Here is a 16,560-nt window from a genome sequence, read left to right on the forward strand (position 1 = left end):
CCTTGACCCCTTTCATAATTCTACAAGGCATATAGAAGCTAGCTGCAGATAACTCCTTATGCTAAACTCTTCTTGAGTGAACACAATGTTACCACATGTCCTTCAGTTTTCAATGTGCAAAGTTAGATTTCCAGAAAAATAATTCAAATTTATAGAAAATGTATGTAACGCTGCAGAGGGAGATGAGTATGTTATTTTAATCATTCAAAATACACTCAGGAACTTTAAGAAGTATTGTGCTTCTAGAAGTACTAGCTGGGATTCCATTTGAAAAAGGCACCTATCACACTTCCTTAATTAGCTGCCCGCTTTAATAATTTTGGTACTATTTGTTACAGTACATCAAAAAAACAGCAGCATAAAGCATTAGGTGGACAAGAATTTTATATTTGTTCTCCTTTAAAAAGAAAATATTTAAAACGAAAGGCACTCAAGACAAAAACTCTCTCTCCAGTTCATATATAGACGGCCGGCATGTTTTGCTCTTCATTCGACATAAAGGCACAGTACAGTCTCTATTTTGACCTTCCACATCAATATCAAGTAATGAGGGCATGTGGCAGTTAGTTCTTTCCTCAGTGTCTGGCAAGAGGTGAACGTCTGGATCCGTACTGCCCTCTAAGCATTTGGAGTCTTTAGAGTTTGGTTTCATAATATGCGGAAGAATCTGCCATGGATCAATTTTACTTCTAACAGAAGAAGGTCGAGGCCTTGATATAATATTCATAGCTCTTTGTTTTTCATTTGAAATACCACAGTGGTTGCTGCTTCTTTGAAGAGACGGAGAATGTAGAGTTCCAGTAACTGAAAGAACGGGCAACTTGGAGACATCATCGGTTGAAGCAAATCCATTAGCTGACAGAATGAAAAGGTCAGACAAACAAGAGAAGAATTTAAACTCTGTGCCTCCTTGATTTCTTTGCCATTTGCAAAACTGTGTTACCACAAGCATTAATGATTTTTTTTTCTTAAAAAAAGAAAAAAATTAAGACATTCATATACATTTGTGGGGAATTTCCTAAAGAAGGATCAGCGGTGCTCAATGAAATCTTTCTTCTATACTTTGTTAGAAACTATAACAATTTCTATGTCATTGTTAGAAACAAGAAAAAGCATTAATTATCCAGTTCTTGGATGAATATTAACAGTAGAATACAGCCATCAATATTTGTCAGGTTGTTATGAATAATTACATACGCACAGAGTACCATAAAGGATATTACATTTAAGCCACTATAGAACACCAGTAGTGCAGTTTAGAACTCCTGTTCTTTCCAAGAATTCATTAACTATGAACAAATCCACTTGCACCTTAACCAAATTTAAAGTCATTTTTAAATTAATTTTTTTAATCAACAGCTTAGCTCAAAGATTTGCGGAGTATATGACAACTCCTCAGTCAAACAAGCAAATCAAATCATATCAGATTCTCTCTTCTTGAACTTAAAAATGTACAGTATTATAATGATGCTAATTCCCTCACATATGCAGACTGTGAAACAAGCAAACATTTCTCTCAGTGTTATGAATTTTTCACACAAAAAACATGTTATTGCTGACAAAAAAGCTAGGGAAATCTGTTTTTGCAATACCTGAGGAAATAACTGTTCCACTTGAATCTTAGTAATACCTTCCCTGTAACAGGATACTATTCCAAGTGCAGATAGCTCAGAGTTTGGACACCTAAAGCTTAACTGCATACATTTATGAAGGCTGACCTAACACTTGAACATATGACAAACACCCAGTCAGTAGTGAATGGTTAGTTTCCCTACATTTTCTGTTTCTGAAGTTAACAATCCCCCCACATTTTAAATTCTGAATCACCTACCTGTGGTGTGAAAATTGTTCCCATCTGATAAGGTTCGTCTATGACTCAACACACTTGTCTTCATTGAGGAATCATTTGGAACTTTTTGAGACTCTTGTTGCAGACACAGATTAAAAGGCTGATTTTTTAATCGTGCAGAAACTGTATTAGGAGCCATCTGTATTCTCTGTTCTCTTTTATTTTCATAAGTTTCATAAGATAAAAAGTCCTCATTAGAATTACGTGGACCAGAATCACCAAGCACACTGCTTACAAACGCATCTTCACTGTCAGACTGAAGTAGGCATTTTGTGGAAATGGAGGGCATAGAGAGAAGATTCACAGTACTTGCTGCTGGATTTAAGGATGGAATACCCGTTTCCTCTTTTTTGGACTGCAGTCTTGTAGGGCTCGCACTCCTGCGAAATTTTGAAGCACGCTGAAATATTCCATCACGTTTCTTCTTCTCATCTTTAGGCAAGAGTTCATCTGGACCTTGTGATTTGTTCAGCTCTCTAATATCCAAGCCCAGAGCAACAGATGCGAGGAGGACTGCACATCCATAAAGAACTGAATCAGTCTTCTTCTTCTGCAGTGTTCTGCTCAGACTGTTTGTAGGTGTCATTTGAGGAGTACTATTTGTAGAACTGGCAGAGGTTCCTTCTTCAAAGCTTTCATGTTCTACTGTATTCTCTCCTTGATCATCCTTCCAAAGAGGTAGGTTAATATAGGCCTGACTTGGCAACTTAATTGACTTTGGTCTTTTACTGTCCAAACTTTCAGGGAGAAGTTTCTTATCAGTGCACACATCTGAAAAAAATTACAACATACTTTAGAATTACAATTCAACTATTTCACGTATATCCGCATACGTACACCAGGATTTCCTCTTACTTGCTGTTATCAATTTTGAGATTTGTATGCTCCCCTTAGATGTAGTCAGAAGATCAGAGAGACTCACATTTTGAGTTTCAGAAACACATTCTAAGCCTAAACATTTTCAGGTTTTCTATTTAGTCTTTAGAACATATGAAGTACTATTTCATTACAAATGTCGTACTTCACATAACTCAAAAAGCAAACTCTAGCAGGAGCAGCTTGCAAATGAATCTTAGCGCATAAGCTTAATTTTTAGAAAGGAAAAATAGGTCTTCCAAACTTCAGCAGAATATTGCTTCTGCATGCTTTTGGTAGTGCTTTTTAGACCACATAAAAATATTTTCATGTATGCTTTACAGTTATTTGATTTAATAAACACAAAGTGACAGAGAAGATCTGGAACAGATTCTTTGCAACACTTTCAATGAAGCTGTGTTCCAAAAGCAAATGAATTGCTAGAATATTTTCCAATTAATTACGTCTGAAGTAAGGAGCAAATGTGACATTTCACACCTAATGACAAAAAAAATGGAACGTGCACATAGGTCAACGTGATTTATTCTATCGTAAACTACTGAGCAGTATAGAACAAACATGGAAATATTTGAAATATGTAAACTTGTTTAGTCTTCTCTGGATGTAGGGGTTTAGTACATGCTAGTAAACCCACAGAATTGCTCTCTGTTTAGTCTGTGAGGTTTTTTTGTTTTTGTCGTTGTTTGTCTGTCTGCTTTTTAATAGTCCTACCAGTATACATGAGTCTTTTTTTCCTCAACAAAAAAAAACAAAACCAAAACCAAAAAACCCCACCAACATCCAAGCAGCTTACTATTTTCTCTTCCAGTTGACATAAATCTATAGCTACTGGACTACAAGTTATACCACAGTTGTTTCTTTGTTTTTACTTTGTTTTTCCTGATAGCAGTATTTTTTCCAGTTATCTGTCATACAGAAAGCACACACAAATGTGAAAATTATAATGAATACTGAATAGCTAAAGCACCTTCTAGGAATGGACATAAAATGCAATATCTTGTTTGCTGTATTTCAAGATAATATATTCCTTTTTTTTTTTTTTTTCCTCATGGTTTCCTGTAAATCCCAAAATGTCACATAACCAACTTAAAGATTTGCAATCTACTTTTTTTTTTCCTTAAACATTTAAATAATAAATATTGCTAAAAAAAAAAAAAAACAGGAAACTAAGACCTGGAAAAATATGAAGACTTACAGGTTTTAACTACAGTTTTAAACTGAGTACACAGAGCCCACTAACAATAGCACTCATTAATGATTATTTAAATGCCAATGTATTTATTTACAGAAGAATCTAAACAGCAGTGACCACAGACCTAACATACAGATCAGCCTGACAACTCAAAAACATGGAAAAAGTCTGCATGCTGTGGCAGACCTCATGCAACCTGTCTGTTAGCTGCTAGTAATAGAAAGCTAAAGATTACTCCACACTTAGCTTAACAATTTTTTTTTTAAAATAATTTGAATTATATCTGTAGCGTTAGAACTCTTAATAATGTGCACAATATTTGAGGAACAATGTGCTTTGTAACACTGGAACAGACTTAATGCCATCATGTAGTAACTTCCATTTTTTCAAACACAGCTCTTACCTTGGTCCACAAACAGTGAAGCTAGAGGAACACCCTTCTGATTTTTCATTACAAGTGTTGACCAAGGGTTGCTGCCATCTGAAAGGGGTCTTATTCTGAAACAATGATAGGTACTTTGATATTTCAGATGATACTGTGCTTACATACACTTAAAAAAGAAAGATGTTGCATTTTCTTTCAAACTATAAACAGTTATATAGAACTTGAAAACAGAAAAGCTTTTCAAAGTTAAAAAAAATGCATGTAAGAAATAGCATAGTCTTAAGACTATAAATTGATAACATAGCTTAGGATCAGGAATTTATACTAACAAGAAAGTTTCAGGATGACAGGCTAAAAAAAAAAAAGTCAAAGAAAAATGGACCTTAACTATCTACTGAAGAACAAAAGTCAGTGAAAACCTGGACAACAGATGCACTCTCAAAGAAGTGACACAAATATAATAAATTACAATCACAAACAGTGAGTTTTCAAAGAAACAAAAATAACAAAGCCAGGTTCAGCAGGATGGTCTGACTAGCTTACTAACCAGGTAAATGAATGGATGTCTTCACACACACACACACACACAAAGGACGCACTGAAGTTACTGTATGAAGAAAAGGAAGAGGGTCTTTTTCATCATAAAATATCCAACCTCCAATTTTCAGCAATCAGAAAAAAAAAAAAATCTGAAAATAAACGTGCTCAGCTGACGCTCAGAACCCTCTTAACCTGTGCTGGTTAATGTGAGTGATGCTGCTGGTGAGTACTGTGCTTCACATATGCAGTCAGTCTTATGTAATTGCACTGGAAGATATTATTGAGGGCTGTGCTTGCAGTTCTTCAGGACAGTCTGAGGAAAGGCAAGAAATCACCTACTACAGTGATTTAGTTACCAAGGATGCTTAGTATTATCAAACAAAATGCAGTAGACATACTTGTCCTTACAATCTGCACGATCCTTTGTTTGAATTGAACTTGGTCCCCATGTACAACCTCTCTTTTTAAAATTTTTCTTCACTTCTTCAAACTCTTCTTGGTGGTAAGTTGTGCTCCTTCCCCAAGTTTTGTTGCTTTCATCTGAAGTTACTGAAGATTGGATTTAAAAACACAAAAAACCTTCGTGTAAGTATATATACTACAAATATATATCTTTGTACACATTGACAGAACAGCCTTTCTCTACCACAAAGCCATTCTGATACAGTAACAGAAAGAGTAGTAAACAAAATTTGAGGCTTTCTCTTTCACAGAAAACGCCACACAAATCGCACTGAACCAACAAGATGAGCAAGCAAGAAAAACAATGTATGAGCTGACAATAGACCCACATTAAAGGCAAAATAACAAAATTATCTGCTCCCTTTAACTGAGAACCTTATACTTAGGTAATTTAGACAAGTGAATTAGACTGAGCACTTAAATTCCAGTGAAGAAAATATACGCTGTGGAATAATTGGTATCAACTGAAACGATATTCCAATTGTGAGAATGATTAATATTTTCTCTCTCATTAAAAGTATGATTTGTTTGGGCGTAAAGCATCAGTTCTTCATTAAATGCTTAGTCCGTCACTTCAGGTCAGCTGTGAAATTAAACAGAACCAGCACCTTTGAAACATAATAAAATCTTGCCTTTTTTCATAACCCCACTGGGAAGTTCACATTCACTTGTGATATCTACATCTTGCTGGTACACATATACACTGTTTCTTCGGCCATTAGTTGTGTGTGTATCTGTACTGGGAATCACTGAAGAAAAATTAAGAGATCTTAGTCAAGCTGGTTTCAGAAAGGAATCTTTTTTCCTTCTTCTGGTCGTAAAGCCCAAATCTAAAAAGGCTCTAAGCGTCTTTTAAAAGAGGGTTTGTACTGTAGGGTTTACAGGTTCCTCTTTCTAGGATCAGTCCCAGGCAAGTAGACTTCTGTATGTACTAACTGAAGAAGTAACTTGACAGCAACTACTCATGCTTACAGCTATGATGGAGATGAGAAAAAAAACCCAACAACTTAGCTTGTTACAACAGCATGATTAATGAGGCAGTTTTTTTCTTGCCAGCTGTTCAGTCACTCCTGAACCATTGCACTCTTGTCCTCCCTCACCATACACAACTGCTTGTGTAGTACAGCAAACTACCTGCCTTCTTTAAACTCCCTTATTTCAAGCAGTTTCAGGACTACTTAACATGTATTTTTTTTTCTCTCCCTAAAACAGCTTTTAAACATAGCTGAACTTGATTTTAACCACAAGATTTACAATTAACTAAACTTTTATTTTAAAATACAAAGCATTTACATTATGAAGCTAGAATTGTTGATGACAAAGCAAAGCAATCAAGGGACCAATTGTTAGAAATGCCTGCTCAAATCATCTCTGTTCAAAGAAGTCTTCTTGAAACAAAGATACTTAGAAGTGAAATCAAGTTAAAACATTATTGTGGGAAAGAATTTATTTTGCACAGGTGCAGATGGGTGTGGAAGCTAAATTGTTTCACCTAGATACTCCTGATAGATGTGATATGCTTAGGGATCTAAAATCAAAACCAGAAGAGTGCTTCTTTTAAAGGAGAGCCTTTATATCATCCTTTATGCTCTAATCCTACGAAAACAAATGCCTGCTCAAACAGAACAAAAAGTCTCCAGCTGCACTAAGCACTTACGCAAAGATTTAGACTGGCAATGCTATCATTTACACAGACTAGGAATCACAAAAAAAAAAAGAAAAAAAAAAGAAAAAAAAAAGAAAAAAAAAAAAAAAAAGAAAAAAAAAGAAAAAAAAAAGAAAAAGAAAAAAAAAAAAGAAAAAAAAAGAAAAAAAAAAAAGAAAAAAAAAAGAAAAAAAAAAGAAAAAAAAAAACCCAGCAAAACCCACTACCAACAAAAAAAATCCAAAAAATAAAAAACCTCAAGTTTTCGGAATTGTGCCAATACCAGCAATTTACTGCACTTCCAAGTACTTCTATACGGAACCAGGCAAATAAAAGAAAACATGACAGTCTTGTCTATATGTAGTCATGATATTTCACATGGGAAAACGTCTCTGTACTTCCTGCAGTAAGTAAGATTTAAGAACTCCATGAAAAAAAGCTCACCACAGCTCTCCTCATAGAATTTGCCTTCAATCTCAAATTTTCTTTAAGAAAAGCAAGATGGAGTTGGTCCACCTCTCTCCGTTACACGCAACATATGGATAGTAACAGTATTTACCCAGTATTTACCCAGTGAACTGTGTGAGTTCTGGCAACAACAATTCTGGTATTTATTCAACTGGAAAAGGCAGCACTTCACGTTCAGAGAATAATTAATAAAAAGGTCTTCATAAAGCAGAGATATTTCCAAAGAAGAGAGATCTGGTTTCTATCCAAGTTTTGGAGTTTCAAGTAGATTCAAAAAATGAAACAGAAGCCTGTGAAGTAGCTACAAAACAGCATGCAGGAAAAAAACAAAACTAGCATGCATGTTGATTTCTCATCTTCCATATGCATGTTGGATACAGATTCTGAAGTACTTTCCTTCAGAGAAAACTCCTTTGGCAACAATAGTTAGTCCACATCCAAAAGCAACCAGTTGGCAAGTGTTCTACTGATATTAAATAGAGAGAAACTTCAGGCTTTTCCATCTCATGTAACATTTCACTTTAAATAAGGGCAACCAGACAATCTACTCTGCACAACAGTTTAAGCAGTATAAAAGCAGGCAATGAATCACATAAGAATTTACCCCATTTACATACAGTCATCTCAAACATAAAGGTGGGCTTTACTATAAAAACATGACAGGTTTCCTTCCACATTCATAACTGCTACCTCCACTATTCCTTCTGTCACCACTATACAGAGAATAATTAGATTGTCAAGCACAAGAACCATTATTTTTATTTTTGTTTCTGTAAGATGTAAGATTTCATCTTTATTTTCTTCTGTTTTTATATTTGCTTACAGTTTATTTTTCTTTTTTCCTGAGCAAGCGGAGTTGCTGGTTGATTAATCAGCTTTTCCAGCTTATGAGACTGCTTTATTCTCTGAATATTATTATTTATTTTCAAACAACTACTGATTTCATTTAGCAACTGTAGTAAACTTAATAGAAATTCGTTTTCCATCGTGAATAACATTTGAAGCATGTTTTGTATTTTGCCATTGTAATTTTTGATTGTTTGGTGTTTTATCTATGTCTACATGCAAATGAATTCCATAAGTTATTAACAAAATATATGATTTAAAACATCCATAGCTGTTCTGAGTTGCTGAAAATTAGTTAGTATTTTAGCAAGATTTTCTTTCCCATCAAACAACAGCTTGCAGAAATTAGAACAAGCAAAGGAACCTGGTGAACAAAAATCTGTCTGAAATTGATAACACTACCAATGTGTTCCAGTGAGAGTATGAAAAAAAACATTCTGTATTGACTAGATGAACAATCAGAAATGTTGGAGACTTACACTGTATGGCTCGAAGACGAGGAATTATTGTGGGGCTACTTGATGGACTAGAACTGTTACTGTTTAAACTCCTCCTTTTATCCAGATTAGGAGATGCCTGCACTGTTATTTTGTGTTGGAAATCTATTAGAAATAATTAAAAAAAAAAGTTCTAAATAAAGAATGTTCAATAGATTGTACTGCTGTACTAAATCAATTAAAATTACATAATGAGTTGCATTTGATAACACAAGAGATGTTCATACAAATATACTGACAAATTCTGATCCTTAATGTAACAAATCTTTTTTTCAAACAGGCATTGTTTCACACCCTCGCAGACTCTGTACAATAGGTTTGCAGTAACACCAACAAAAGGAGCTACATCCAGTTGGATTCAAAACTGAGACATATACAGATCGCAAGCTGTTATTCAAAAGTTTTTGCTGTCAGAAAAGGTAAACAAACACATTGCATTAAAGAGGTCATATTCATCAAATTTGTAGAAACTCAAGACACCAAAATATAGGATTACTAATATTTCCATCAAAGTAATAAAAAAAATACTGGAAAGGAAAAAAATGTAATGAAATTAAGTTTGACCATATGCCCTTCTTTAATCCCTATCAACAGTGCAATTATAGACTGAACGTTTTTCTTACAACAGAACTGTCTCAAGGACTCGTTAATCTTGATGATTCTCAACAACAAAGAGCTAAGCAGTACTCCAGATAAAACTTTCTCAAATAAGATATGGGCAGAATCAAGAAAAAAGAAACAAATATTAAGTTTAAGCTTGCGATTCAGCTTAAACCAATACTTAAAACTTTGAGCAGGATCACATGCCTTTCTGGGAAGTTTGTAGTAATTCTGTTACTATAATTTTTAAAGCAAGTGAAATGGGACAGCACTTTCAGCATTAGTGAAATATGCCTAAATATTTGTGCATTCTTTGTTTCTTCCCAGGTACCAGACAGTTACAGTTCGGTCCACACTGAGTTAATGTAGCATTAGGTACATGGGGCATTAGTAATAAATTAACAGACTCAGAAACTACTGGAAGGATCCAGCCGCCTCCAGAGTGCTACTAACAATGGTGAAGGCTCACAAATCATGGGCATAATCTTGAGTTTGCCTGCTGACATCTAGTGGCAATATTAATAAGGCAACACAATCAATCTGACAACAGCTTAAATCTTTTAAGTTCTCATGCTTTCCTTCCAGAAACAGTAGATTTGATTGAATCAGGTGAAAGACTGCTCAGAGATAGGGACTACCTCAAAAAATATGGCATGTAACAGTGGTTTTTACCACATCCTTTGCACTTATTTGGGGTAGAAGAAACTAGAAATGAATGAAAATATCAGCCAAAACTGAAAATTTTAACCACTGAAGCCTGCTTACTTAATCATAATATATGTTGTGAACGTAAAAGAAAACTGCAAACCTGAAGGCAAACTAATTCTGTGTCCATCTTTAAGTTTTAACCGGCTTCTTTTAAATTTGCCCTTTCTCTTCTTTACATTGGGTTTCTCTTGATTTAACTGGAATATCATGATGTTCAGTTCACGCTCCAATACATCGATCTCACGTTCTGCTAACTGTTGCTCACGCCGTTTAAGCAGCTCTTCTTGAGATTTTTGCTGAAGAGCTGCTCTTGTCAGCTCTTCTTCTCGTGATCGAAGCTCCTAAAAATAAGATTTGCACAAGTGAAACTGAGTAACAGTGTAAAAGCTGTATTAAAGGATGTTGCAAGTATTCAGTAAGTTGTATTTCCTTATGTGTTTTCACGATATATATTTAACACACACATACGACCTGACAGTTGACCACTCTGCATAAGTGAAGATTCTGTATGTGGATGCAAACAAGCATTATACAGATTTCCTTTGAAGCATTTAACTTGAGATACTTAAGCTAGGTAAGCACTGGAAACGGGGACAACATATCAAACCAAAGATTATCAGCTTACAGCCTAGCACAAAATGTGCTTTAAGTACTTCACATCAGAGACTCTCCCATCCCACGAGGGCTTCTCTTAGATAACTTCCATACACTAAATAAAAAAGAATGACCTGATGAAAACAAGTGAATGCATTCATCTTAATTTTCCTAACCTTTCCTGTTTTTCAACCATGTATTAGGCTTTTTCTATCTGAAAAAGCAATCAGTATTATAATGAATGGGAATTAGTGTAATAGGATAAACTAAGTCATAAAACAGAAGACAGCTGCTTCTTAATTAAAAAGCAGCACATATCTGTGTAGCATCAAATAGCTAACCACTGAGTTGCACCACATGGACTCTCAAACTATCAAACCCATGCAATAGTTGTTCTTTTGCCTTTTAGATTTTATTTTTTATCTTTTCTCCTTTCTCGGAAAAGCATTAGCAAGAAAGCTCATTAATTTTTAGGGTAAGCAAATTCCCAAGGGCAAACTACTAAACAACTGTAATCCTACAACCAGAAAATGATCTTAAACTTAAAAAAAAAAAAAAAAAAAAAAAAAAAAAACTGTCAAAATATGCCTGAATTTTAAGAGTTGAGAAAAGGAAAAGCTATGATGTGACTGATACTATGTTTCTCACTGGATATCTTGTTCATTTTAATGGATGATTGTGCAACATCTGTCCAAATTGTAATTCAGCTGAAAATAGAAGTTCAGCAACGGAAATTAAACTATGCTAAGAGTTCTAGATATTTAGGAATCCTTTTTTCTCTAATTAAAACTCATTAATTCCATCACCATACATTCTTCCTATAAAAGGAGAGCAGACTGCATATTTCTGGCCATCAGTATCCACCAGCATCATATACTAGCACTATTCCTCATCCAACAGTTATTGAAATACTACCAGCATAAAGCAAATATCTACTCTTTCAACACTCTTTCCAAATAAGGTGGCCTCTGAACTGTATCAATTTGATGTTCTCAAACAAGTGCAAAAACCATCCTTCTCTGTTCCTGCGGAAAAGGCCATGGATTTCAGAAAGACAGTTTACCGCTGAATCAAATCAAACTCTGGTTCAGTGAGAAGCAGCTGCTCCTCAGAGAGATACTTGTTCTTTCATTACAATTAGCATACACATACTGCTTATCACAGGTTTCAAATTTAATTTAATTGACTAACACATTTTAGACAGCTTGCTAATTCTGAGTGAGCCTGTTTCAACACAACTTTTTCAAAAAAGTATTTTTTTTTCCTTTTAAATCCATTCTTCTTAACATACACACCTTGGCAAAAGGTAATTATGCCTCTTGGGGATTCAAAGGGGCCTGTCTTCGTGCCAGCAAGTAAAATTTTGGGTGTTTAATCACTTTTAACACTTCTTAATTTAGAGGTTACTGACAATTTTTACTTTTCTCCTCCTTCTGTCCAGTCAAAATTGAACAAATAAAAGAGTTGGAAGCAGAAGACAGATGAATTAAAATTTAGGATAAAGGTAGGATGCCCCATCCCTGGAGGTGTTCAAGGCCAGGTTGGATGGAGCCCTGGGCAGCCTGGTCTAGTATTAAATGGGGAGGTTGGTGGCCCTGCATATGGCAGAGGGGTTGGAGATTCATGATCCTTGAGGTCCCTTCCAGCCTTGGTCATTCTGTGTGATTCTGTGATAAACGTACATCAGAGTTTAAAATAGAAAAGATGTTTATTACTATGAAGGTTTGGGAGATACTCTTCACTATACATTTCTCATCCTCAATCCCAGGACATAAAGCTCAGTAACAAAGAAAAAACTACAGGTCTGTACTGAAAAGGCAGACAATCTAGAAAATGAAAGCGTTTCCTCATTGAGAGTTTTAGTATTTACTCTTTTCCAAATAAACTAATTAAAGACAGACCTACTGCAATTAGTTATGCACCACTCTCCAATTACAACACTCATTATAAGGAAGCTAGGAAAGAGTTCTATATTTAAGTTGCTCAAGAATGCTCATCACAAAAGATTGCAATCTTTCCTTGAAGTGGGTGTCACCATCACTCATTTACAGCAAGCCCTTGAGGAAATTCCTCCAGCTACAGAAGTTTCTCCTTCACAGGGAATGAGACTCCACACAGGGTTGTTGTTGTTGCTCTTTCTTCATTTTATTATAATCATTATATTAATGCCTCATAAACTTGACTCTCCCTAGTATCTGTCAGTGAAATTGATAATGTGCTAAATTAAGCAAGCACAAACATTTGAATAACTTGTTTAAGTTAGAGTTACATGCTTTCATTCTTCAACAAGTTTACCTAATTAGGGCAGATGCCTTTGGAGGTGCAGTAATTTGGCATATGAGAAGTAAATTTCATTAATCTTTTCCTCTCCCTAATTAAGCTTAATTCACTTTTATTTCAAAAATATAACTCTCCCCACCAAAATCTGTGCTAACTAATACTCAGCTTGATTTAGTCAGTAGGAGTTTCTTCAAGAGAAAATCTCATGCTGGACTAATGCCTCCAGAAAATAAACACACACCTGAATGGGAATGCCTTTTCTTGTTCTAAGCGCTCCCATAGCAAAAAGGAGAAAATGGCTGGTTGAGTAGTTACTGCAGAGGGAAAAAACAAAGGCAGGCCCTATGGAGGGTTCTGGCAGTGGCTGGCAGCCTCACAGCAAGTGAAAATGAGAGTCTCTTCTCTTTGTAGAGGGACCATAATTCAGCTGGAAAGGAAGAAATCTGACAGCTAGAGAGACGCATAGCCCAGCTCCAACAATGTGTAGGCAGGGAGCATATGGATAACATGGCTAACACGTGCTCAATTCAATGACATGAAATGGAAGAGGGAAAACCAGAGGGCAGAAACAAAGGCAGACTGGAAATAAGGAAGACTATTATTGAGAATACTACAAACTTGGCAGCAATTGACAAATCTGAATAATCACATGCACCGATGCCACTACAGAAGATCCATAACATCACATCCACCATCACCTAATAGCCCACAAGTAGCCATCTGTGGCATTTGGTGAAAAGAGGTGTGGGGCACAGTCAACATTTAAATGTCTGATTTATAAGCATTTCTCTACAAATCCCTGTGTCTCAATTCTCTTCTGTACTTATTATGTATTTGTTTAATGAAAAATAACAATGTATACCAGGCAATCGTATTATTGCAAGAGATCTGCAAGGAAGACATCCATGTCTGCCAGAAGCATTTCTAACTGCGATTCAAAAGGACAACTAAAAACAAAACATGAAGACAAATAGTTTCAGACACTGCATCCCAGAGTTTTAAGGAGAAACAGCCAAAAGATTCTGGACTGATGGCCTTGACATTTAACAATACTTAGGAGGAAGGGAAAAACAACAACATCAAAAAAACAACAGGACAGAGAATAGATAACTAGGATGGTAACCAACCACATACATCTATCAAGTTGATAGAGTTCACATGCACTGTTCGATGAAAATTACAGAACAAGATAATTAAGGCCAGCCAGCTTGCCTACAAGATTTTTTTTTTTTTTTTCTAAAAGTAGGAGACAGGTCTAGCTGGTTAAAGACAATGTTTGTTAATAAATTCTTACACATCCATCAGAGTAAATTTTCACATTTGGTACTGCTGTAGTTTCTAAATGAAATGGAAAAAGAATTGAATGGCCAGCTACTATAGCTCAAAAGCATAATTAAATGTGAACATTTATGTTAAAATGGAGATATTAAGAGTGATCTCAAAAAAATCTGTGATTTACTCATAGCTATCAACCATTTTGATTTTATGGAAATAAAAACCATGAAAACTTGCAGTGGCTATAAAAAACTGGGTAAAAAAACCTCTGGTTTGTTTGATAATGCATTTGATTTGATGCATTCAAATACTCAGGAAAAAAACAACACTCTAAGAAGTCTATAAGCCTGATCTGCAAACCATTTTCTTTGGGGAAGCAGGTGGCATATGTTGCTTTTTCAACTGTATTTCTGAATGAACTAATCACACCATAACCCTCACTCACCAATAATACTGCTTCCTAATAAACTTAACATTTTTATTCAACTGAGGTACCTCTAATTATGGTTTCAGCATTCAGAATTGTATTGATTTGTTTACAGAAAAATGGAGAAAAGCAAGTTGTCTGCAATTCAAGAAAACCAATAATAAAACCTTTTGTTCTTAAGTAAGCTCGCTGCAAGTCGGTTAAAGTGCTGTCAAAAAAATACTGATGAGAAACATTAATGGAATTTAAGAATAGTACATTCAGCAACAAAAATAGGTAATTAAAGTAACAACTCGTTTTAATGAGAATAAATCTTCTCCATGTAGTTTATCCTCTCGCTTGTGTCTCACTAGCTAAATCAGGTTTCTAGCATTATTTTGAGAAGCTACAATTCAAATATCTAAATCTGTTGTATCACAACACACGTACCATTCCTTCACTGCCATGCAAATGGAAAATGAACTTACTTTTTCCTTGGTCCTCAATTCATTGAATATCTGCTGAATTTCCAATTTCCAGTCGTCTTGCATGGAATGGAAAGATTCTTGAGGCATTTCAGTCATTACTGCCCCCTCAATGGCAGTAAGCTGTTCAAGAATTATGGCAAATGATGGTCGGATATGAGGGTCCTGTTCCCAGCATTCTAGAATTTATTAGAATCCCATCAGTGCTTAATAGTACATACAACTTTTTGAAGAATAAAACTGAATTTCCAGTTACTTGCTATTGTACTTTAAGCTATGATACACTATAACTTTCTTCTGCAAGGCTTCCCTAGTTCTGTTTCCCTAAGTGATATCTACCTATCTGTACTCAAGACCGGTGTTAGTTAATAATCAGATTTTTTCACCTCAGTCTTTAGGATCTCAACTAGCAGTACTACATAGAAAAGGTATTTATCAAAAGGTAAAGAGACTACATATGAGGAAACACCCATTAGTGAGCAAGAGTTTTTTCTCTCTAGAGCATGTCAAAAACATTTTTTATTTTCACAAAAAACAATGAGAAAATGCTATTTTTCAGTTCTTCCCTTCGGGAATTTATCATATTTATCTTACACTGACCCATATTTTAGGAAAAATTAATGCAATTTGAGTGTAAAAACAAATCATTAAAATTAGGGAAAAAGTATACTCTGTGACCACTGAAAAATGTAAGTGGTGTACTTCAATACTGCATGACTTGTGCATAAGCATATAATAGTCTGTTGCACCAGGCTGCCTCTAAAAGAACAAAGTATTTTATATGCACTGCATTGTAGAATATGGTGTTTATTTTGAATCCTATGACTATTACAGCCACGAATACATACCCCAAGCCCTTAATTATTTAAATAAATAGGTAGAAAAAAAAACACATATACCTTTCATTAGTTTTGCAAATGGTTCAGGACAAGTGGATGGAATGGGCAAAGTAAGCTTATTGACAGCAACTCCGTAAGCCACAGCAAGGCCATCAATGCCACGGTAAGGAACTTCTCCTGTAAGCAGTTCCCACAGCAACACTCCATAACTACAAAAAGTAATTTTTAAAAGGTTATTTTTCAGAACACTGACACCTTATTTTATCAAGAACAAACAAGTATGTATTCAACCATGTACTGAAATTCTTGATGATTTCCCATGTCAAAGTGAATGCTTTAAAGAGTTCACACCACTTCAATCATCTCGCACCTTTTCTCCAATACAACTAACCAAATTCAACGTCACTTAGTTGCAATCTTACCCTACTGTCACATGCTAGCTGAAAAAACATGGACGTCAAGGACTCAAAATATAACCTGAAATCACTTCTCTATAAAAACTAGTGTAACATAAATCTCAGTTAGGACAAGAAGTTTGAACCAGAGGAAAACAAGTGATCCTTGCACCACCAAAGTCAAACAAAAGAACAAAAAATACTCCACCACCTCAGCA

At 35.2% G+C, this 16,560-nt stretch overlaps 1 protein-coding gene across 1 annotated transcript in view; it reads right to left on the reverse strand.

Annotated features, from left to right (window-relative positions):
- Positions 1 to 430: 430 nt before the first annotated feature.
- The window catches only part of MAP3K21 (mitogen-activated protein kinase kinase kinase 21), a gene marked incomplete at both ends in the record, with an annotated part of 40,606 nt that continues 24,476 nt past the window's right edge, over positions 431 to 16,560 (reverse strand). Inside the window, 9 exons of the mRNA XM_079532803.1 lie at positions 431 to 855; positions 1,832 to 2,620; positions 4,321 to 4,415; positions 5,241 to 5,391; positions 5,937 to 6,053; positions 8,743 to 8,865; positions 10,169 to 10,409; positions 15,112 to 15,287; positions 16,008 to 16,156. Of these exons, the coding sequence (XP_079388929.1) occupies positions 431 to 855; positions 1,832 to 2,620; positions 4,321 to 4,415; positions 5,241 to 5,391; positions 5,937 to 6,053; positions 8,743 to 8,865; positions 10,169 to 10,409; positions 15,112 to 15,287; positions 16,008 to 16,156 (2,266 nt within the window). The remainder of the gene's footprint in view (positions 856 to 1,831; positions 2,621 to 4,320; positions 4,416 to 5,240; positions 5,392 to 5,936; positions 6,054 to 8,742; positions 8,866 to 10,168; positions 10,410 to 15,111; positions 15,288 to 16,007; positions 16,157 to 16,560) is intronic.

Source organism: Tetrao urogallus, assembly GCF_951394365.1.
Source record: "Tetrao urogallus genome assembly, chromosome: 2".
NCBI classification, from domain to species: Eukaryota; Metazoa; Chordata; class Aves; order Galliformes; family Phasianidae; genus Tetrao; species Tetrao urogallus.